The sequence below is a fragment of the Salmo trutta genome, chromosome 23, assembly GCF_901001165.1.
Source record: "Salmo trutta chromosome 23, fSalTru1.1, whole genome shotgun sequence".
In the NCBI taxonomy this organism is placed as follows: domain Eukaryota; kingdom Metazoa; phylum Chordata; class Actinopteri; order Salmoniformes; family Salmonidae; genus Salmo; species Salmo trutta.
Window position 1 is genome coordinate 17528703 of NC_042979.1, and position 23783 is coordinate 17552485.

Sequence of the window (23783 nt, forward strand, 5' to 3'; positions counted from 1 at the left end):
CCAACCATACTTTAGCCTTACCAGCAGATAGTGCCATGGCCTTTCCAACAGACAGACTTCACTTGCCCTCATAAGGACTCACCCTAGAAGCAAAGAGGTAGCTAAATCAAAACGGGATATTGTATATGTCTATCAGGGGCGCAACTTTCACAGGGGACTGGGAAGGGGACCCACCCACATTCTGAAATTGCATTTTTGTCTTCCCCAGGTTTATCATTAGAATGTGATACAAAACGTGGCAACGGTTTACTTTGGGACCATGCGGATGTCTCGGAGCAGTAGGGTAGGCTGTTTGGAGTGTTTATCCGACAAAAGAATAATAATTATATCCCCCCACTTCTAAAACCAAAGCTGTGTCCCTGTGTCAAACCTTTGTCAAAATAAACTGCAACGCAAGTGTGGGCAATGTTTCCCGGTATTTAGTTAATCGTTTTTCAGTGTTTTATGGCCACGTTTGAATGCATAACATTGAGAGAAAGAGAGCACATTTTTATTATTAAGAATTTGCAAGACACAGTTGTACTCCGTATGGTATTCATACAAAAGTGGTGGGCTGTAATAGGTTATCATGCTCCGTTGTCATCTGTGGTTGTCAGACAGGGAGGGGTTATGCCGCGTTCATGTGCTAATCGGAACTCTGAAATATCTGACTTGCTAACTGGTTATACACCCGGAGTTCCGACTTGCACTTGAACGCGGCACTACATGCCAGCTTGATCCCCCTGTAGCGCGAGTGTCATTTAGGGAGTTGCTCCGCCCAAGCCAGACGCACCAACACACCCTGCCAAGCGACACTGTCCTGACAAATTAAACCCTCTCCTGCAGCCCCAAAACACCCGCCGCGGTCTAGAAAACGTCTAAATCACACAGCATACGGTAAGCAATTCATTTCACTTTGTGTACCGCCACTCTGGTGTCTGTTACAATGATGCATTAAATCAATGAAGCAAGATAGATGCCACTGACATCGCTGATTTAACCAGAACCGGACCGTTATTCTTTCGATGATCATTAGGCTATACTCATAGGCTACGATTTAAAACATAAACTAAATATGCATTCAGTCCTATTCTACTGGCGATGTTTCGCTGCTTTGATACTATTTGCTGAAACTTTTAGTGTGGGTGATTCGAGTGTTTTTTCCCTTTCTGTTTATGCATCCGATATTTGGTGAATGATGTTTTTTGTGCGTAATTGGAGTAAAACAGCCATCATTATGATTGACAAAAATGTTAACAGAGACAATGACTTAATAAACTGAGCTAGGCCAAATGATTATATCTGAGGATGCCATGTAATATATGGACCGACAGTGAAACACGTGGAAGAAACCATAGGAAAAAACATTGACATTTGCCAATAAAAAGAGAAAAAAGAAAAGACTCCAACATCAAGACTTCAGATTACATTTAGATGCACAAACCGTTATAATATGTGAAAGAAGATCTTACACTCTGATGATTCCCCCCTTTGTAAACTATAGTTAATGAAACTGTTACAACTTTGTAATAACATAATAACTTTGTTAAAGTTGTATAAGCGTTTATAGGTCTTGCACGACAGAGAGAGAGAGAGAGATGCTTCTGAATGCATGCTTCACTATATACAGTGACTGTCAAATTATGAATGATCATTTTACAATATGAAAATATTCCTGCTAAATGTATATTGTTTGAAAGGGTGTGCAAGTATGTGTCAATCAAATGGCACACATGATTGCCTGTTTGTCTATGCCTACTGTGCATATCCCATCAACAGTTGGGCATTCTCATATCTATAAATGGACATCCTTAGTCACCATAGAAACACTCACAACTCCAAACACTGGCCTTGCATGATGAATAACCCATATAAGAGGAAGTTACAGTGTTGCGTGTTGGCCTGTAGAAAATAATGTGTGTGTGTGTGTGTGTGTGTGTGTGTGTGTGTGTGCGCGCATGCGTGTGTGTGTGTGAGACAGAGCAACCTGGCGCTCAGTCAGCAGGGGAAGTGTCTGATTCTTACCCACACAGATATGAGAGGGCCCAGACCAGGGAAAGCTGTCTGATGCCACAAATTATAGCACACCTAATCCCTCTGTGCCTTACTTTATCACACTTTATCCACTGTGTTAGCTGGAGCAATAACCATATATAAGTGTGTGCGCGTGTTATGTGCGTCATTGCTTTTATGCGAGAGAGAATGAAAGAGAAGCCAGGTAAATAAGACGTTATTTGTGCTTGACTTTGAACCCTTTTAGAAACGGTACCCACCCACGCACAAGTTTAATGTCCGGCCTTATAACCGGAGTTATGTGTTTACACTGCCATAAAGTCACAGTCTGGCTCTGATTCTCTTCCTCTCCAGGTGATGTTATACTCTGTGTAAACACTGCAGTATGTAGATGGAAAGAAGGGGTTAAAGGAGCCAAGCTGAATGTCTATCTGGGAAGGCCTGTAGAGTTGAGGGTAGGCACATGATATACACTCGGCTGAGGGAGAGGCCTGAGTGGTGAAAATGAGTCACCCCTAAATTAGTACTGAGGAATCTCTCTTCCAAACCGAACTATAGGAAACTTAGGATGGACGTGAAGATCGTCATCAATGCATTGATTTGAGTACTAGACTTAACACCTGAACCCTATCAGACTGCTGAGAGCAAAAAACGAGGAAACAGGAAAACCAAAAAGCTATGATCGTGTATTTCATGTAATCTATAACGTAATTGGTTTATAGCAACAGCTCTCAGTACAATGCAGTTTCTCAAATCCAGCATCCCTCCTTTCTCTGGGCCTCAGTGAAGACCTTGCAGCAGCTAACCCAGAACACATTCCAAGCTTTTTTCCAGTTCATCTGATACTGAGGAGTAAAAAGGGTCTGGTTGGTGGGGGAGGGGTGCAGCGTACAGGCCAGCAGCAAGTCTCTGGGGGCGGGAATACTGGAATGACTGACTAACTTTTATGTGGTTGTGGAGAAGAGGGACGGGTAATGACTTGCGGAAGTCTTGAGGATTTGCATGGGGCAGCTCTGTTATCCTCATGTGCCAATGAGACTGGGACAAGCAGTCAGGTGATCTGTTCTATTTATTCTCCCTCCTGTGGAGTATGGAGTCTACCAAACTACCCCCTTTGAGTCACTGACCAGAACACAGAGCAGATTATCATCAGAGAAGTGACTGAGTTAGAGTATAGTTTGTGTTGACAGTGACACATAACATAGGCATATAGTATATAGTAATTTCTGCTAGTATAGCATTGCTAGTCAACACTGTGAGGTCCAGGGACATGATTTACAGTAAACAAATGACATCCCCTCTCCTAGCACAGAAGCAGACATGTAATTACAGAGGAAGATACTGTTGCTTGTATCTAAGTAAAGTTGCAGCAGTGTCACTTGTCAGGTTGCTGCAATATATTTTGATGAACGCATATATTCATATCATATACAGAAATGAATCATATATGCAATGCAACTTAATTAGCTGCTTTCTCTGATGAGACGTGACAGTGGGAGCTGAGAGGGGCTGGCTTCTCGCTCAAAGAAAGATAACTTCCTGCATGGTTCTTGCTGAGATGATGTTTCATATGTAAATACCTTGGTAGTGATCTAGCACTGGGGGCCTTGATGTTCTCACAGAACGAACAGTCCTCTCTGTCAGAGTAGAGATCACAGTTCCAGGTATTTGGTCATGTAACATCATACTTCATACTGCAAAAAGTTTGGAATTAACTAACTGAGAGTACATTTCCCTTGATCATGGGATTTCATTTAATACAAATTGATCAAGGCATGGAAACATAGTGAGCTGCAGGTGTAGTTCTCTCCATAGAAATAAGAATGAATAGAACGGGTGTCCCCATTCAAGTCAATGACGGCGTAATGGGTGGATTGATGGTTATTGCGAGTGTACCCATAGGAGCAAAGCAGGAAGCAAAAGCAGGAAGTGTACCCAGCAATCTGTGCTTTGATTTGTTGAATCAACTCAAATTACATTACAAAAAATGCATTCCATTGCATGAGCCACATCCAGTTAGCATCATTTGAAGGAACATTCTACGTTACCATGGAAATGACCTCACAATACCAAGCAGCCATTGCGAAGGTACCCATGATGAGTTTACCAGTCGAATTGCCAGGGTTAGAGGTTTCAAGCACCTTCTATTCATTCATAATTTCTTTCTATGGTTCTCTCTATCTGAGACATGGCAATGTTCATGGTGTTGGACGGAGTTTCAGGTAAAAGCTGACTTGGGCTGATCTGTCAATATACAGTAGTTCAAATCTAATTTTATTTGTCACATGTGCCGAATACAACCTTACAGTGAAATGCTTACTTACAAGCCCTAACCAACAATGCAGTTAATTATTATTATTATTATATATTTTTTTACCTAAAAAAATAAGAATAAGAAATAAAAGTAACAAATAATTAAAGAGCAGCTGTAAAATAACAATAGCGAGGATATATACAGGGAGTACCGGTACAGAGTCAATGTGCGGGGCCACCGGTTAGTCGAGGTAATTGAGGTAATATGTACATGTAGGTAGAGTTATTAAAGTGGCTATGCATCGATAATAACAGAGTAGCAGCAGTGTAAAGGGGGGGGGGGGAGCAATACAAATAATCTGGGTAGCCATTTGATTAGATGTTCAGAAGTCTTATGGCTTGGGGGTAGAAGCTGTTTATAGAAGCCTCTTTGACCTAGACTTGGTGCTCCGGTTCCGCTTGCCGTGCGGTAGCAGAGAGAACAGTCTATGACTAGGGTGGCTGGAGTCTTTGACAATTTTTAGGGCCTTCCTCTGACACCGCCTGGTATAGAGGTCCTGGATGGCAGGAAACTTGGCCCCAGTGATGTACTGTACGCACTACCCTCTGTAGTGCCTTGCGTCGGAGGCCGAGCAGTTGCCATACCAGGCAGTGATGCAACCAGTCAGTATGCTCTCGATGGTGCAGCTGTAGAACCTTTTGAGGATCTGAGGACCCATGCCAAATCTTTTCAGTCTCCTGAGGAGGAATAGGTTTTGTCGTGCCCGCTTCACAACTGTCATGGTGTGCTTGGACCATGTTAGTTTGTTGGTGATGTGGACACCAAGGAACTTGATGGTCTCAATCTGCTCCACTGCAGCCCCATCGATGAGAATGGGAGCGTGCTCGGCCCTCCTTTTCCTGTAGTCCACAATCATCTCCTTTGTCTGGTCCTGGCACCACACGGCCAGGTCTCTGACCTCCTCCCTATAGGTTGTCTCGTCGTTATCGATGATCAGACCTACCACTGTTGTGTCATCGGCAAACTTAATGATGGTGTTGGAGTTGTGCTTGGCCACGCAGTCATGAGTGAACAGGGAGTACAGGAGGGGACTGAGCACTCACCCTGAGCGGCCCCCGTGTTGAGGACCAGCGTGGCTGATGTGTTGTTACCTACCCTTACCACCTGGGGGCGGCCCGTCAGGAAGTCCAGGATCCAGTTGCAGAGGGAGGTGTTTAGTCCCATGTTCCTTAGATCCCTGTGAGCTGTAAATCTGACTTCATGATCTGGTGTTTATCAAATTATTATATATTCAACTGAAACAGGAATCAGTGTGTTGTTTATAGCCCATGGTTTGTTCTCTGTTTGCTCTCTCCAGTGGCAGATTGTTCCCCCTGTGAAATTTGTAACAGGACAGATACCCGTGTGATTGAAAACTACAATAATACATCAATACAGAACTTTACGATGATTATGATGGCTATAAGACTTACTACCATGTCTTCATGTAAGAAAAGAGATGGAAAATAAGTATATGGCTGCTTGTGAAATTTGTCATAGGTTACAAAAGAGTAGAGACAGAGGAAAAAGGAACATCATATTCTTCGGGGTTAGGGTTGCCTGAATTCTCTCCCAAACAAGGTCACGTGTGGATGTTTTCCATGCTCTGCTGCTGAGGGTTAGTCATACAAATTGAGAAGGAGCACCAAACTGCAGTCTTTCCCGAAATATATTAGTTGGAGTCCTGAGGCACGCAGATGGGCCCCGGTGCAGAAAACACTGTTTACTCTCTAGAACATTGCCTCATTTAGGAGCACAGAGCAGCCTGTTTGCGCTGTCTGGGATGTTAAGTGTGGATAGAATTCATTCAGGGTGTGTTATGCTATGGAGATGTAGGCCTACCGTAACAGTAATTTAACTTCTCATTTTATTTGAACTGTTGTTGTTGTTGTGTGTTTGAAAACGGATAAGAAACGAGGCCTTGTAATCTTATCTTGATCAGTTACTGCTTTCGAAAGCTGAGCAAATATGACACTTCCCTTTCAGTGGGCATCACCTTATGTGTTTGGTTGCTGTGGAAACAGTGTGTGGCAGGGCTACTGTCTAAGTGCAGGAACCAACTTAAGCATGATTACCTGGCATCTAGACCACTGACTGAACATTTTGACACGCTTTCCTGTGGTCACTTTCCTGTGGTCACTACCTGCAAAGAGGATAGGCATTAAGTTAGACATTTACAGGATATGCTCCTCAAGTCTTAAAAATCTCTTCAAATAAACCTACCATTCAAATTATAGACTGATCATTTCTTTGTCAGTGGGCAAATGTACAAAATCAGCAGGGGATCAAATACTTTTTTCCCTCACTGTATACTGTGGTGACACCACTGCTGGGGCTACCCGTCTCAAACTGAGTCACAGCACTTTCCGATCAGAGAGAGGAGGAAACACCCAACAGCACAGGGCACCAATGAGTCACCACATCACACATTATTAACTCACGACTCTAAATGTTATCTTTATATCCATGACAACAGCTCTCAGTGAAGGGAGTGGCTCACTTCTGCAAACTATGTCCATAAATTGTAGAGACAAGACTTTTCTTGTCTTTCACTAGATCTTGGTCCTGAAGTCATATTTGTTCTTATCTTACTGTCTCAGTATAACTTGGAAATTAGTGAATTAATAGTATTCCATATCATCAATATCCTCTATTAAAGCATGTGTGTGTGATCTTTCCATGCAGGCAGCATGGTGTACCATCCTGAGTTTGAGAAGGCTGGCCAGCATGCGGGCCTGCAGGTGTGGAGGATTGAGAAGTTTGACCTGGTGGCTGTGCCAGAGAATCTGTATGGAAGCTTCTACACGGGAGATGCCTACCTCATCCTCAACACCATCAAGCAGCGCTCCGGGAACCTGCAGTATGACCTGCACTTCTGGCTGGGTGAGGACAGAACCAGGAGCAGGATGGGTTGCATTACAAACCCTGGTGGATATGATTGACGTCATAGAAATACTTTTACTAGAATGACTTGTGGTGGGTATGTACTGTAATTCTATCTCTATGATTGATGTGCACAGACAGAATGCTGAGTCAGGCCCATTTAATTTAGTTGATCATCCCTGCTTCTAGGCAGCCTGTTAGATAGAACCCTAGCAGAATGTTATGGGAAATGGACTAAGTGAGTGATACTCAAACTTGGTTCATTCGATGTACCGGTATGTGTCCATTGAGTTTTGCTTCAGGGAAATAGTCATCCATGACATCTGTGGAATCTAGCAGACTAAGTAGCCATTGGGGGTTGGGCCTCCATTGACAAAGACAAGAGAGCAAAACATTGCAATTCAGAGGTTGAGTTTAACCTCGGTGGTTTTTCTGCTCCAGGCGACTTCTGCACCCAGGATGAGAGTGGAGCAGCAGCTATCTTCACTGTCCAGATGGATGACCATTTGGGAGGTAAACCCATCCAGTACCGTGAGGTCCAGGGACATGAGTCCAAAGTATTGCTGGGTTACTTCAAGGCTGGACTGAAGTACTTGGTGAGGAGATGTTATTTGAGATGACAATTAGAATTTTCTTTGACAGTTTTGGCATTATTGCTACAAATCCAGGCCATGACACACATAATATTGCATTCATACCTCAGGCAGGGGTATTGTTATTAACTATAAAGTATAAACTATACCTAAATGGTTTTGGAGTACATCAACCTTTTAATAGGTATAAAGTATGCCCTCCTTGTATTATCCCCTTGTTGTGATAATAAAGTTATTCTAATCTAATGGTGGAAATATGCCCTAGAAATGTGAATGGCTCCATATTAACCGTGCCATATCTTTTGTCACTGTTTTAGAAAGGAGGCGTAGCATCTGGGTTCAAACATGTTGTTACCAACGAGGTGGTTATGCAGCGGGTGCTACAGGTCAAAGGTCGGCGTGTTGTCAGGGCGACCGAGGTGCCTGTCAGCTGGGACAGCTTCAACCAGGGAGACTGCTTCATCCTGGACCTGGGCAGCGTGAGTTACCATCAGCCTGAGGGAGATGGTGTACTTTTAATTTGATACGACATAGCGTCATCAAACATTGGTGTCACATTTCAATAAAATAAACAGAGAAGCATGCACATTGTATGTTTCACGTCTTGTTTAAGAGAAAAGAGAAACGTTTAATAGAAAGATTGTCCGAATACACATACAATTCTTGCAAACAAATTCCTGGTCGATGCTGACCACATCACGTATCCTGTTTGTTGTGTATCCCTCCTCCCACAGGAGATCTACCAGTGGTGTGGCTCCCAGAGCAACAACTTTGAGAAGCTGAAGGCCACTCAGGTTGCCAAGGGTATCCGTGACAACGAGCGCAGTGGGCGAGCTCGCGTGTACGTGTGTGACGAGGGAGCAGAGAGAGACAAGATGATAGAGGTGAGATCATAAACAACTAAAGAACAGGAGAGTCTTCTTACTCTCTTTATCACTCTTTCTGTCTGTGATTGGTTGACGTTTATTATGGTGTTTAATGGTGCATAATGGACTTTTGAATAAACTCCAGCTGTGGTTAAAGCATTGTTTAATTTTCAAAAGTATTTCTAAAAGGGATCTTCTCTGTGCGTCTTCAGGTTCTGGGAGATAAACCCGACTTTCCTGAAGGATCTTCTGATGACATCAAAGCAGATGCCTCAAACAGGAAGATGGCCAAACTGTACAAGGTGGGAATACAGGGAACAATCTACTGAAACCAAGATCAACTGGTCTAGCTGCATAATGAGAACATCTCATATAGACCCTGAGGACTTTTCACATACACGTCTCTGATCTCTCTACAATTCTTCCTCTGTCGCTCCTCCTCTCCCCCAGGTGTCAAATGCCAGTGGAGACATGGCCATGTCCATGGTGGCAGCAGAGAACACATTCTCCCAGAGTGCATTGGAGTCCAGCGACTGCTTCATCCTGGATCACGGCTCCGATGGCAAGATTTTCATCTGGAAAGGTCAGCTGGGGTCACCCAATATCAAAGACATATTTATGATCAGCTAATTTTTCACAGTTTGCAACACTCCACCAATTCAACCAGTCAATGAAGGTACTGTAGCTGGACTTGTGTTGGCATGGTATGGCTGCTGTCATGTCCATTTGGTAACGCATAGCATTACAGACCCCATTTAGAGAATGAGACATTGTCTTGAACAGTGTCACATGATAAACTTCCACAGAGAGCATATGATGCAACCAGGGGTGTTATTTCAGCTTAACCTGAAAGGAATGTGTATAAAATTGAAGCTCATTTACTGCATTTCTACACCATTTAAAAACTCTAATATGCAATTTGGAGAACAGCAAAAACAACTTCCAGCCATTATCACCTTGTTGCTGTAGCTTCAATCACCTCAGTCAATAGGGGACTTAACATTCTACAAACACGTCATACAATAATTAGTTGCAACGCACGAGCTCAGCACCGGGATTAAAACTAGTTTAATTTCATGTGAAGTCAAACAGCAGTTACCTAGCCAAAGCCATCTACTACAGCCATCTTTAACTCTGCACTGTTTTGAGAAAAAGTCTTGCTGTTCCCCGCAGCTGCATCGAAGTGCCTCCCATAAAGCCTGCCAGCCACACAAACAACCTTCCCTCCCACTCCCAGGTGTCCGCGTAGTTCTAAAGTCAGCCTTCTAATACCACTAAACTACATTTGCCTTTTAATCAGGATTGGAATGATTTTAGTAGCCTATTTTACATTTCTGGTGTTGAGCTAAGGTATGGCGACCGCCATACCCTACCGTACACAATTTATGCCCCTGGTTGCAACTGAAAGGTGTTGTTCTTAATTCAACATATAATTGTCCTCCGTTATTTATATATAGTCCTCTGTCTTTATAGTTTCTAAGTGGTTGAATTCATTAAACCCACTTTTTGTATTTCTCACCCCTCTTCCACACACTCTTACTCAGGTAAAGAAGCCAACCTGGAGGAGCGTAAGGCAGCCATGAAGGCAGCAGATGAGTTCATCAAGAAGATGGGCTACCCGAAACACACCCAGGTGCAGATCCTGCCGGAGATGGGAGAGACGCCTCTCTTCAAACAGTTCTTCAAGAACTGGCGTGACAAGGACCAGACGGAGGGTCTGGGTGTGGCCTATGTCTCCAACAGCATCGCCAAGCTAGAGAAGGTGCCATTTGATGCTGCCACACTCCACGACTCCCCCGCCATGTCTGCCCAGCACGGCATGGTGGATGGCGGCAACGGAGAGAAGCAGGTGGGTGGACAAGACGAATGGCTGGGCCTGTGCCCACATTGTACGACAAGCCTTCCCAGAGTAACTATCAGGATCAGGATTTATTTGTATTTTTTTAATTTAACCTTTATTTAACTAGGCAAGTCAGTTAAGAACAAATTCTTATTTACAATGATGGCCTACCGGGGAACAGTGGGTTAACTGCCTTGTTCAGGGGCAGAACAACCGATTTGTACCTTGTCAGCTCGGGGATTCGATCTAGCAACCTTTCGGTTACTGGCCCAATGCTCTAACCACAAGGCTACCTACCACCCCAGTATTGCTGTAACTATCAACTTTATGTATTAGGGCTATTATACAGTAAAAAGCATTCTGTGAGTTAATCTATGTAGACTGTGAGGGAGGTATGCTCGGGTTTCTGCCCAATGTAGCCGATAGAGGAAGGATATTAAAGTAGGAAATCTCTGATGAACAGATAGCAACCAAATGAAAGGGGCATGAATTTGTATTTACATACATAGCTCTGTTTTGGTAGCCTGCCACCACTAGGGGTCACATCATGCGTATGTTTATGTACAGATCTGGCGTATTGAGGGATCAGACAAGGTGGAAGTGGACCCCTCCACACATGGACAGTTCTATGGCGGAGACAGTTACATCATCCTCTATAACTACCACCATGGAGGACGCCAAGGGCACATCATCTACATGTGGTAAGAGAGACACTAAAGTAAAAGTAAAATGAAACAGTAGAGAGACCATCAGAAGAGATACATTGCTAACTAGAATCTCTCTCAGGCAAGGAAGTGACTCTTCCCAGGATGAAATTGGTGCTTCAGCCATCTTGGGTGCCCAGTTGGACGATGAGCTTGGTGGTGGGCCTGTGCAGGTAATGAATGTGTGTTTGTGAGTGGGTGGGTGTGTGTGTGTGTATAGAAGTGGCTTTCTTTTCCCATCGCATATTCCTTTTCTTTATGGTTTCCTCTTAGCCTCATCTATATTCGAACCAGTAACCCCGTGTGTCACTCTCCCTCTCCTCTCATTGTTTCCTGTCCTTCATTTGCTTTCTCTCTCCAGGTTTCAGGTTCTCCTATTACCACCCTGGTACTCCCCTCTCAGGGCTGCATAACTCAGTACAGAGCAGTGTATTTAACTGATGTGGCTCAATGTGTTTACAGAGAAATCAGCTGGTTGAAATCAACAGGGACCCAAAACAGGACATTCCAGGGCCATGTTTATGAGGGAGTTCCCTTTATCCTCTCGGATTCTGTTGCTTCGGCACTCTGACACAGTTACTGTTCCCAGACGAGCCAATTGCCTGACCTGTTATAGGGACAAAGAGCTGTCTTGCTCGTCCTTATGAGATGTGCTCAACTCAAGCAAGGACCATTGCATAGGTTATATAGAGGCCACCAGTGATTCTAGGTCAGCTTTACCCAAACTCGGTCCTGGGGACCCCAAGGGGTGCACATTTCGTTTTTTGTCCTAGCACTACACAGCTGATTCAAATAAGGAACTCATCATCAAGCTTTGATTATTTGAATCTGCTGTGTAGTGCTAGAGCAACAACCAAAACATGCACACCTTGGGGTCCCCAAACCGAGTTTGGGAAACGCTGTTGTAGGTTGTCTTATATACTGAAGTTCATTATGATTTGGCTAGATCGAGCCTTGGCTCTGTATAAGGTTCCATGCTCTGGGAATGTCTGCAACCATCTCTTTCTGTGTATCTGTCTGTCTGTGCCTGTCAGTCTCACTTTCCTGTCTAAAGCCAGTGTGAAAAATTGGGACCTGCACTACGTAGTAATTTAATTGATTTGTTGTAATGCATGCCTAACAGTGATCCTACATTTGTGGAGAAGCCCACCAGGGTGGAAACGTCAGTCACAAACCTGTTTATGTTCCATCAAAGTGTCCATGATGTCTAACAGCGGATGGCTACCCAGACCCCTCTTTTACGCCGATGCTACTCTCTGTTTATTATCTATGCATAGTCACTTTAACTCTACGTACATGTACATATTACATCAACTATCCGGTGGCCCTGCACATTGACTCTGTACCCCCTGTATATAGCCTCGCTATTGTTATTTTACTGCTGCTGTTTAATTATTTGTTACTATTATTTTCAATTTTTTATTTATCTATTTTTTACTTAAGAAGTTTTAAGAAAATGTTAAAGCATTGTTGGTTAAGGGCTTGTAAGTAAGCACTTCACTGTAAGGTCTACACCTATTGAATTTGGCACATGTGACAAATTCAAATTGATTTGATTTGACACACATATAATCATACATACATTTGTAACAGTGTGATTCATAGTCATTCAACAGAAACAGTATTTAGAGGAACTCAGTGCATGGAAATTAGTCATCACACTAAACATCCAAGATTGGAACATTGCCTCACACATGTTTTCAGTACAGCGGTAGACTTCTTCATTAACTCTGTGCAATAAGCACCTAATCTTTATTTCTCCGATTAGTAGTCTCCAATTTTGAAAACCCAAAAAACTGAACAAGGCTTTGTGCAGGCTCACCCAGGTCCCAAAATGTCAGGAATGGTGTTAAGAGGAGAACAAATGCACTCGAGTAACTAAACAGTGAGAAATGCACACAGTCAGACTCTGGATAGCCCATCGCTTGGGATAGTTAGGGACCGTCAATAAATTACACAATGTAAGTGGGATAACATTTTAATGTTGCACATCTTTTAGTTGTCTCATTAAATGCTTTTAATATTTTTATAAGATTTTAGTTGGTTTTAGGTTTTTAAGTCATTGAAATTTGGAGCTATGAACCTTTTAAAATATTGTCCCATGTACCTTGTGTAATTTATTGATGGTCCCTAACTAGCCCCGATAGGGATATCGAATGTCAAATCAAATTGACCATGGGCATTACGTTTGGGTCGCATGCAACTGCGCTCTGAATTGATGATTGGGTGCTGCCAGCTGTGGGAACAATTCAAATAAATCCAACCCACTGAAAACCGTTACAGTACTCGTCATTCCATGACGTACTGTACAATTTATCCTATCATCTCGCAAATCTCAGTTTTGGACGAGACTGACATTAGGATCAAAAGTTCATTTGTAGTTAATTTTTACACAAAATACATTTTTCTGACTCATCGATGCCACATTGGCAATTTTCTAATCAAGAAGTTGCTTTTTAGGAGCAGTTGCTCTTTAAGGGGAGGAGAGAGAGAAGGCCCCTTTGTGCTGGTGGATGGCGAGACAAGCTTGCTGCATCCACTAAACAGGACTTCCTGCTGTCAGCCAGCCAGCCAGACAGATACACAGCATGCTGGAAAAGTAGGGTGGGGAGCGCTGTAGAACACTTGGTGCTTAGTGTTTTCATGCCTTGTTGTTCAGAGCTCACTGCTGCCACCCTGTGGGAAATTTTTGCAGACACAAGCAAGGCTGCGTTGCAAGTATGTCCATAGATTTCCAAATAGATGTAATTAAATACAATTATATTCTTCCAAAGATCCAAGATTATTTTTGTTTTTCACCACACTATCCCATGTTGACTCCAATGCTTCCCACATTTGTCAAGTTGGCTGGATGTCCTTTTGGTGGTGGACCATTCTTGATACACACGGGAAACTGTTGTGTGAAAAACCCAGCAGCGTTGAGTTCTTGACACAAACCGGCACTTAAATGTTTTGTCTTGCCCATTCACCCTCTGAATGGCACACATACACAATCCATGTCTCAATGATTAAACTCCTTATTTTTTATTTATTTAAGTAGGCAAGTCAGTTAAGAACAAATTCTTATTTTCAATGATGGCCTAGGAACAGTGGGTTGTTCAGGGACAGAACAACAGATTTTTACCTTGTCAGCTCGGGGATTCAATCTTGCAACCTTTCGATTACTAGTCCAACGCTCTAACCACTAGGTTACCCTGCCGCCCTGTCACCTCCCCTTTATCTGCAATGATAGAAGTGGATTTAACAAGTGACATAAATAAGGGATCGTAGCTTTCACCTGGTCAGTCTGTCATGGAAAGAGCAGGTGTTCTTAATGTTTGGTATACTCAGTGTATGTTTGTTAACTACTTTGCTCTGTGTGGTCCAGGTGAGGGTGGCCCAGGGCAAGGAGCCAGCTCACCTTATGAGCCTGTTCGGGGGGCAACCCATGGTGGTGTACAAGGGAGGTACGTCCAGAGATGGGGGCCAGTCCGCCCCCGCAGAAACACGCCTCTTCCAGGTGCGCTCCAACTCTGCAGGGTGCACAAGAGCTGTGGAGGTGAGTGACATGAGGACAAGGCCTCTCTTTTTTCTGAAATCAGCTACTAAACTGCAATATATTTACAGGCATGACACTCGTGGTCATTTTCTACCCACCATGTCTTATCCACCTCTAGGTTGATGCTGTGTCCTCCAACCTGAACTCCAACGATGCCTTCCTCCTGGTGACTCCTGGAGCCTCCTTCGTGTGGATGGGCCAGGGGGCCAGTGACACTGAGAAAAATGGCACCCAGCAGCTCTGTGTTATCCTGGGGGTGTCCTCCTCAGAACTGCCTGAGGGCGGAGAGACCGGTATGTACACTGTGTCAATGACATTGGCTGACCTTTGCTCTGTGGCTGGCTGTGGCATGTCGTAACCAACTGACTATTGTGTGTGTCTATGCAGGTGATTTCTGGGAGGCTCTGGGAGGGAAGGCAGCATACCGCACCTCCTCCAGACTCAGAAGCAAGGACAAGATGGACGCCCATCCACCCAGGCTCTTTGCCTGCTCCAACAAGACTGGAAACTTCATTGTGAGTCCCATTATTATTACAATAAGCCATTCATGGTTAAACACCTTTAACCCGGGTTCTTCTAATGCCTTGTCGCCTTCTCCACTTAGATTGAGGAGGTGCCTGGGGAGATGACCCAAGAAGATCTGGCCACTGATGATGTCATGATCCTGGACACATGGGATCAGGTAGATAAATTAGCATGTGGTATTTTCTGAGATGTGAATGTTATTAAGTATGCAGATATAGGATCTTAATTTGACCTATATTGTAACAGCAATATAAGGTTGACTAAAGTAAACTACATAAAAAGTGCAATACTCTTAATATAACCCTGTCTTAGTGTTGGTTGTCAGTGAATTTATGTAAATCACAAAGCTCATCTGCATTTCCTGTGGTAAAGGAAAATTCTCAGCAACAAGAGTGAACAAATGAAGATCTTACACCTGCACAGTAACAGTGGATAACAGATGAATTGCTGTACATAGTCTAATGAAAGTTGAAATTCCTCTTCTAGGTGTTTGTCTGGATCGGGAATGAAGCCCATGAAGAGGAGAAGACTGAGGCGATGGCCTCCGGTAAGGAATAAAATGGAAAACTGCTTCATTTAATAAATGATTTATGAATTATCTTGTAGACGGTTTTACATAGAGAATGTTCATGCCACCTTGTCTTTTTGAGTGCATTACTCATGACTAAAATGATTTGATTGAGAAGTTTCCCACTGGGAAAACTGCTCTCTATAGAACTATGATTGAATCCCTTCCTCCCCTAGCTGTGCGTTACATTGAGACGGACCCTGCCAACCGTGACCTCAGGACACCCATCGTGAAGATCAAGCAAGGGTTCGAGCCACCCACGTTCACCGGCTGGTTCCTGGGCTGGGACCATGAGTACTGGACCAGCGACCCCCTGGAGCGGGCCATGGCTGAGCTGGAGCTGTGAACCCTCACCTTTAACCCTTAACCCTGCCGCCTGACTTTACCGCACGCACTGAGCAGCTGCAGTCATGAGACTTAATGGGGAACCCTCTATGCCCTGCCAACCTCCTTTCTTCTGACTGCCAGTGAGAGGATGCTTTTTGTTGAATTTTGACATTTTGAAAAAGGAAATGTGTCAAAGAATATTGAGCTTCTAGGTTAGATTTGATTAGAGTAGAAGAGGCTTTCATAACCCTGTATATCTGATACAGAGCACTGGTGCACAATGTCAATAAGGTACTGTAATAGACTAGCTCTACTCCCCCACCACATGTAAAACATATGTTTCTCATTTAATGTTTTGGTATTGTGATAATGTCATTATTTCAGCCCACCCCTGCTTCTAAATTCATCCAAGGATATTTAGGAGCAGTGACCCAATGCAGTCTTCTGATAATAAACTGGAGACTTTATTTGCTTTTATACGTATGCAAATAAGCATGCAAGTGACCAATAATAAGGGCTTTAATGGAACCACAGGCTTAGAGAAGGCTTTGCACCTGCTACAATCTGCATGAAGATTTAAATATATTTTATGTATGAGATATTTTATACGTGTTTTATACGATGTCAGCAACATTAGGCTGTTTCTATTCAGTATCTCACCATAAAGAAACCCAGCATATTACAATCATCTGAACCAACAGAGGCAGGGAGCCAAAGCTTTGAGGAAATCACACTGCCAGACATAACCTCACTAGTTATCAATCCGTATAGCTACAGATTGCGCAATAACAATTTAAAGGTTGTTTACCGTGAATGCAGTCTCCACCAACATGGGAACATTGTATTTGTTTGGTGTCAGCCAGTCAGGAGTATAAGGATCACGCAATTAACGTAACAGCAGTCAAGTTCAATGGTTTTCCCCTGGCCTTACTATTGTTTCAATAAAACCTCATGTCACCATCATATATCATTTAAAGTGTATATCATGTTTATTTAAAGGCTGAATCATAGTGAATATAACAATATGGCTTTGAAGGACAACAGTGAAAGAGAAACGTTTGTTTTGAAGTGCAGTTTCAAATGTATGTCAATGCAATTCATCATAATTAACATTGACCTTTATAGAAACTGTTCAACAGCAAGTTTGCATGATAATGATATGAAAATATAAACATGATAAGAAATCATTTCAATATGAGAAAAATAGGTTACAACAGAGCGGTTTAGTAACATGAAATAATGTAACAATGTCCTCCTTCACACATACAGTAACACTATACACCAGAATACACTGACAATACAAAACATTAAGAACACCTGCTCTTTCAATGCCATCGACTGACCAGGTGAATCCAGGTGAAAGCTATGATCCCTTATTGATGTCACCTGTTAAATCCACTTCAATCAGTGTAGATGAAGGGGAGGAGACGGACTAAAGAAGGATTTTTAATGCTTGAGACAATTGACACATGGATTGTGTATGTGTGTCATTCAGAGGGTGAATGGGCAAGACAAATTATTTGAGTGCCTTTTGAACGGGGTATGGTAGTAGGTGCCAGGCACACCGGTTTGTGTCAACAACTGCAACACTGCTGGGTTTTCACACTCAACAGTTTCCCGTGTGTATCAAGAATGATCCTCCACCCAAAGGACATCCAGCCAACTTGACACAACTGTGGGAAGCATTGGAGTCAACATGGGCCAGCATCCCTGTGGAACACTTTCGACACCTTGTAGAGTCCATGCCCCTGCGAACTGAGTCTGTTTTGAGGGGGTGCAATTCAATATTAGGAAGGTGTTCCTAATGTTTGGTATACTCAGTGTATAACACATACCATGTTTTATACAGTAAAGTAATGTATACTGTATAGGTACTGTAACAGCATCTGAAGAGCGTGTAGTCTTGATGATAAATACTGCTATTAAAACAGACTAAAATGCACTACCAATTTCCATCCAGGTATGGATAGAAACTGTATGAGATGACTACATTGACTCCATGGCAATGATTTAAGGCTTTGAGCTGTTTAAATGGCCATAGTAAAGAGGTTGCTTCCCATGGAGACAGACAGACAGACAGGGCCCCTAGTACATCCTGGTCTCATAGCAGTGTGGGAAACACCTCAGTAGTACTGGTGAGTGGCGACTCGGTTTCCCTTGTTTTTGTTCAAATCCTGTTTCATTCAATGGGAACTCACAATACAGAATATAGTCTTAAGACACAAAACAATAAGTTCTTTGACTCATAAAGCTCAACCAAACTCTTTAGCTAGCGTCCTCTGCACCAGCTGGCATTGACATAACATTTGGCACAAGGGAAAGCACACTATGATATATGTGGGAATGTTTGTTTCGTGTGTGTGTACTGTATGTGTGTAACAGCACTCACACAGCACCCAACAGGCTCTCCTCAGTCTCTCTTCATGAAGGCCTGCATCATGTCCATTGGCAGGGGGAAGATGATGGTGGAGTTCTTCTCGGCAGCTATGGTGTTGAGGGTCTGCAGGTAGCGCAGCTGCAGGCCCGATGGAGACTCAGCGATCACCAGAGAGGCCTCCTTCAGAGCCCGCGAAGCATTCATCTCCCCCTCCGCTGCTATCACCTACACACAGGACCCAGGGGACAGGAGGCAGGGCGGAGGGGGACAGATAGAGAGAGGAAGGGAGAGATGGAAGAAAAAGAGGTTAGGTAATGACCATTAGGTAACGAAGATAGATAATGGAGAGAGAGAGAGCAAGAATTCCACATTGTCATGGAGCGCATGTCCATGACTTACAGACAATGACACTGAAACAAATGATTGGTTGGAGAGACTCGTTATTGTGTCTCTTTAAGGTATAGCCAAGAATCCTGAAACAAAAGAGAATATGTTGGATTGAGCAGCACATTCTGTTCGCCAACAATACGTTGACATAAGGCGTCAAAGTCGAGTGTTTGTTGTGCATGCCAGTTACCAAAACAATGTAACTTGTGAACCATGGTTCTACCGTGTATAAAGCTGCCTATTTAAAACGTACATGCTCTAGCAATGTGAAATATATTATTAGAATAACGATCAAAGTGTTGGTAGAGTATAATCATATAATTGAACCTAAATTGTGTGTTTGTCTGAAGCACCGCCACGTTCCCTTGTTGAAGTGCCACTGTGCATTACGCATTACGCAAATTAGTCTACGAGTCATCGAGGAACATTGATTGGTTGACGGGAATAACCAAAGTGATGAATTATCCCGGGGGTGAATTACTTTATGAATGTGTATTGTGTGACTTAAAGAAGAATTCATGGTACAAGTAATTGAAGGGTTTGTTTATGTAAAACTGTTGTTTAGGATGTTATATGTCCATGGGAAATTACACATTTATGGTAGAAATGTGTTTTGGGGTGTTGGGTACTAACTTCTAAAGTCGAAATATCCTTATTCATGTTACCATTTTAGAACTGAGGGTATGTAAATATACAGAGTGAGAAAGGGCAGAGCAGAAAGTTTATATTCTGTCAGAACATGTTATTGTTAAATCTCCTATGGAGAGGTGATCGGCCACAGTCTGGTTTCAGTCACTGGTAAGGTGGGACAGCAGTGAGTTAGGGAGTGGTGAGGACTGTGGCCTGAGGTCAGGTCAGAGAAGTGAAGAGGAACAGGTCTATGACATATACACATAGGAGGCAGAGCCATGACTACCCCAATGAGAGGAACCACTTAAGTTCCTGCCTAGCAACAGAGATGCATTGGCTGTCTAAATGGCGGAATCAACTCCTTGCACCAGTAGAGGGTATACATACATGTACTTGTGTAAACATCTCTTTGTCTTATGCAGCTGTGTGACCCAGTGGGTGAATAAACTTGGTAGGAGCTTTTACTAGTCGTTCGTGAGTTTCACAGGGGCTATAGAGTAGAGTTATACCTGAGTTTTGTTAGAGGCAAAGAGTTGTTTCCGGAATAGTTTAAATTGAGAATACTTTTGATTTATTAAAGTCTTTGTCAACGTCCTGTTTGTTATTTTCTGTACAAACGTTATTGGTCAATTAGTCATGCACCTGGTAATATTGTAAAAAAAAAAAAAGCCTATACGAGAGTTGAGCACCAAAACATCCTGTCTGTCTCCTCATGGTCTGATCCGATTCGGCTTCTTCTTCACACACATATCAAGGGAATGTAAGCATACAGAGAGTAACCATAGTGAGTGGATAATTAAATAAATCAATCCCAGAGAGCCCTCTCATCATTAACCAGCAGATTGAAGATGATATCCAATTAGTGTAATGGCCGATGGGAGGAGACTCGGGCAGAGAAGCCCCAGCTTGTGACGTGCTATGCTCTCGGGTTCTTACGATATGACCACCGGTTGCTAAGGAACAAGGGAGATGACGTGTTGACCCGTCAAGAAAACATTTTCATCTGGATGATTTATTTTGGGAGTCAATCAAATTAACAAACAATATAATAGAAGCCAAGTGGGATTATTCACTCAGAGGAAAAGGATTTAGCTCAACTCAAGGGACTGAAAAATAGACTAAAGACCAATGCCTGTATATTCAAGTGTGTGTTACCCTGGTCTGTATGTGTGTCAGTACCGTACCTTTGCCCTGGCTTCGCGGCTAGCCTCAGCCTCTGCAGCCATGGCCCTCTGGAGCTGCTGGGGCAGTTTGACGTCCTTGATCTCCACCCGCTCCACCTTGATACCCCAGTCATCTGTAGCGTCATCCAGGGTAGTCTGAGGAAACACAGGGGATAAGACACGGAACTCTACATCCAACACGCTCCTTTTGAAACCTCAGGTCACAATAGGCCCAGAGAGGGTTCAAAAGTGCAAATATTTTGCTGTGTGACCTGAAATTAAATGCAATTTTAAGAGCACCAGTGCGCCTAGAAAAAAAAAGTGCCCACTTAACAATTGTTGTAATGATTATGTTTGGTTGTACCGTTGTTTCCGAGTGCCCTAGAGAAAAAGCAGAGTGCAGATTCGTTAGAGTCACGACTGAACCATTACTACAGAGAAAACTCATTGTTTCTGGCACAAACAGGTGAAAGGTAATTACCCGCACCATTACTAGTGGGTTTTGACCAACATGTCTCAGGACATACACATTGCCACAATCATACCCTGGATCTATTTTTGTCCCGTGGAATAGATCTAAATGTTTTTCCTCATAATTATGGACTATTGAATCACCATCTTACTAGGTTTGCAATCGGAACAAATAATTCCCTCAGACCCCAACCAAGGATTATCCAAAGCCGCACTATAAATTCTAGGACAACCCAAAGATTCCTAGGTGCACTTCCAGACTCCCTCCACCTACCCAAGGGCGGCGGAGTAAAAAAAAAAATCTGTTAACCACCTAACCTTAACCTTGCGTAATACCCTAGATACAGTCGCACTGCTAAAAACATTGAGGGGTGGAATATACACGGCAGTGACAATAACCAAAGAAAATGATCTCAGGAGGTAATTGTTGAGGTATTCCAGATTGGGAGAAGAAAAGGACTTGAGTTCCTTTACGCTACCACAATCACACCATGAGTTGTTAATCATGAGACATACCCCTCCACCTTTGCTACCTAGTAGCATTTGGTGAACATCTCCTGTTTTATGGCCATTATGGCTTGCTGCAGAGTGTGGTATTAAGTTGCTATAGCAAGACTACATAAAGAACAGACCACAGTGCGTTAGAGTACCTGCATGCTGTGGAGTATGGTGCATGTGTATGGTCAGGTTATGGTCAGAGTGAGTGGTAGGATTCTGTGGTCCAGTACCTGCATGCTGTGGGCTATCTCCTCGCGGTCAGACAGGATCTCAGCCAGGTTCTTGGTGCCCAGGACGTTCCTCAGGGTGGTCTGTGCCAGCAAGCGGGTGGCAGCGTCAGCGTTGGTGATGTTGGCCACAGCCAGGGTGGCATTCTGAACACGGTAGTACACCACTCCATCAACACTGACCGTCACTGAGTCCTTAGTCAGAACCTGGGGAGAAGGGGAAGATCAGTTACTACTGGCAACACTGATCAGAACTGGTATTACATGATAAGAGTAATCAAGGTAATGGGGGCGGGGCTCACCTCTTGTGGGGGGATGTCGAAGGTGATGGTGCGCATGTCCACATTGATGAAATTATCTGTGCACGGCAGGATGAAGAACAGGCCTGTGGGGTGATGTGCACACACACGTTTAACAGCGAAGCCTAAAGCTACAAATCAAGCCTCAGTTCCATTAGTCTCACAACTATTGTACAATACAGTACAAACACAGAGTTCTGGGCATGATGGTGTAAGATACTGTAGCTTAGGCCAAACAAGGGGCTTAAAAGGATACGTTGGGATTTTGGCCTCGCTGCTAAAATCCTGAAGTATCCCTTTAACAGAGGCATTTGCCCCGTGCAATTTTCACTCATGTAAACAGCTCCTTCTCTTTCTAGAATAATTGTTCCCAGCTGGGACTTCAGCCAAGTGCTAGCTGCAGGCCCTGGTTGTACTGTACTGCAAGTCTGCAACACAGGAGTATGCTCTGAATTCGCTATGCAAAGCATCATGGGATATGATGGAAAATTCCATGGATTCCCACCCTAAAAATGGCACTGGTTCACTCACCACACCAACTTGGTTTAGGCTAGTGCAGAGTAACACCAATGCATAAAGCACCAGGGAAACTTCTAACATAAAATGCAATGACTACTGACTAGCCCAAAGCCTGAATAATAACAGTTGATTCTGTTAAAAGATCTTATCTGGCAGTTGACTTACTATGGAGGGAGGGGGAAAGACCATAAAGATAATGAGCAGAGCTTAGTTGGCAAAACCAAATATTAAACTCAACTTTGGTGTTTGCGTCTCCGGGCAGCAGAGGAACTTGAGGGTCCCTTCGTGACAGATGGACACGGTTTATTATTACCCCAGGCTGTTATCATGCGGCTGTTCCGGAATCCTGCTAGATCATGTTTCACCCATGGAGAGCAAAGCTTGAGAGTTTGAGGTCCATAGCCTGGCTATGGTAGATAGACTACTGGGGCCACTTTATAGTTACACTGAAGGTTGGAGATTTGGATGGTAATAGCGTATCTTGCACATTGTTAAAGTGTAAATACAGCTAATTCATCAATTATCTTAAGAATGCCACCATCTACTGAGGGTGAAATGTCAACCAAACCCTCAGCACTACTCTTCCACTCCAACTACAAAGAGATAGCATGCCTCTGATCTAGCCTCTCTGCTCAGCTAGAGAGGCTAGAATGAAGCGCGTATGAAGCGCGTAAATGGAACATAATTCCCTTTTTAGACTTTTCTCTCTACGCGTATTCTGACCTTGAACTTAAGCATGAGAATAGCATGCTATTAACCCGCTATTCGTTTGGGGTGGAGATCAAAGAAATGAAGGTGTGGCAGAGGTGTGTCTACAGATACACATAAAGCATAACACATACGTTTTTCCAGCAGCAGACTATGTTTGATAATGTCAAAAGTTGCACTTAAGTCTAACAAGACAGGCCCCACAATAATTTTATCATCAATTTCTTTCAGCTAGTCATTTGTGTAAGTGCTGTGCTTGTTGAGTGTCCTTCCCTATAAGCATGCTGAAAGTCTGTTGTCAATTTGTTTACTGTGAAATAGCATTGTATCTGGTCAAACAATTTTTTTCAGAAGTTTACTAAGGGTTGGTAACAG

At 43.3% G+C, this 23783-nt stretch overlaps 2 protein-coding genes across 2 annotated transcripts in view; one reads left to right on the top strand and one right to left on the bottom strand.

Annotated features, from left to right (window-relative positions):
- The first annotated feature begins 720 nt into the window (after positions 1 to 720).
- On the top strand, positions 721 to 17099 carry LOC115159501 (gelsolin). The gene is made up of 16 exons (XM_029709287.1): positions 721 to 876; positions 6971 to 7168; positions 7610 to 7764; positions 8079 to 8240; positions 8496 to 8645; positions 8840 to 8929; positions 9078 to 9210; positions 10172 to 10476; positions 11035 to 11168; positions 11254 to 11344; positions 14539 to 14709; positions 14828 to 15002; positions 15097 to 15224; positions 15314 to 15391; positions 15721 to 15781; positions 15979 to 17099. The coding sequence occupies exons 2-16, from the start codon at positions 6976 to 6978 to the stop codon at positions 16146 to 16148; spliced, it is 2196 nt and encodes a 731-aa protein (XP_029565147.1). The 5' UTR covers positions 721 to 876; positions 6971 to 6975; the 3' UTR covers positions 16149 to 17099.
- Positions 17100 to 18475: 1376 nt separating this feature from the next.
- LOC115159503 (erythrocyte band 7 integral membrane protein) overlaps positions 18476 to 23783 on the bottom strand; it is a 17064-nt gene continuing 11756 nt past the window's right edge. Inside the window, exons 4-7 of the mRNA XM_029709288.1 lie at positions 22185 to 22267; positions 21886 to 22089; positions 20708 to 20842; positions 18476 to 18731 (exon numbers count right to left, since the gene is read on the bottom strand). Of these exons, the coding sequence (XP_029565148.1) occupies positions 18540 to 18731; positions 20708 to 20842; positions 21886 to 22089; positions 22185 to 22267 (614 nt within the window). The 3' untranslated portion in view covers positions 18476 to 18539. The remainder of the gene's footprint in view (positions 18732 to 20707; positions 20843 to 21885; positions 22090 to 22184; positions 22268 to 23783) is intronic.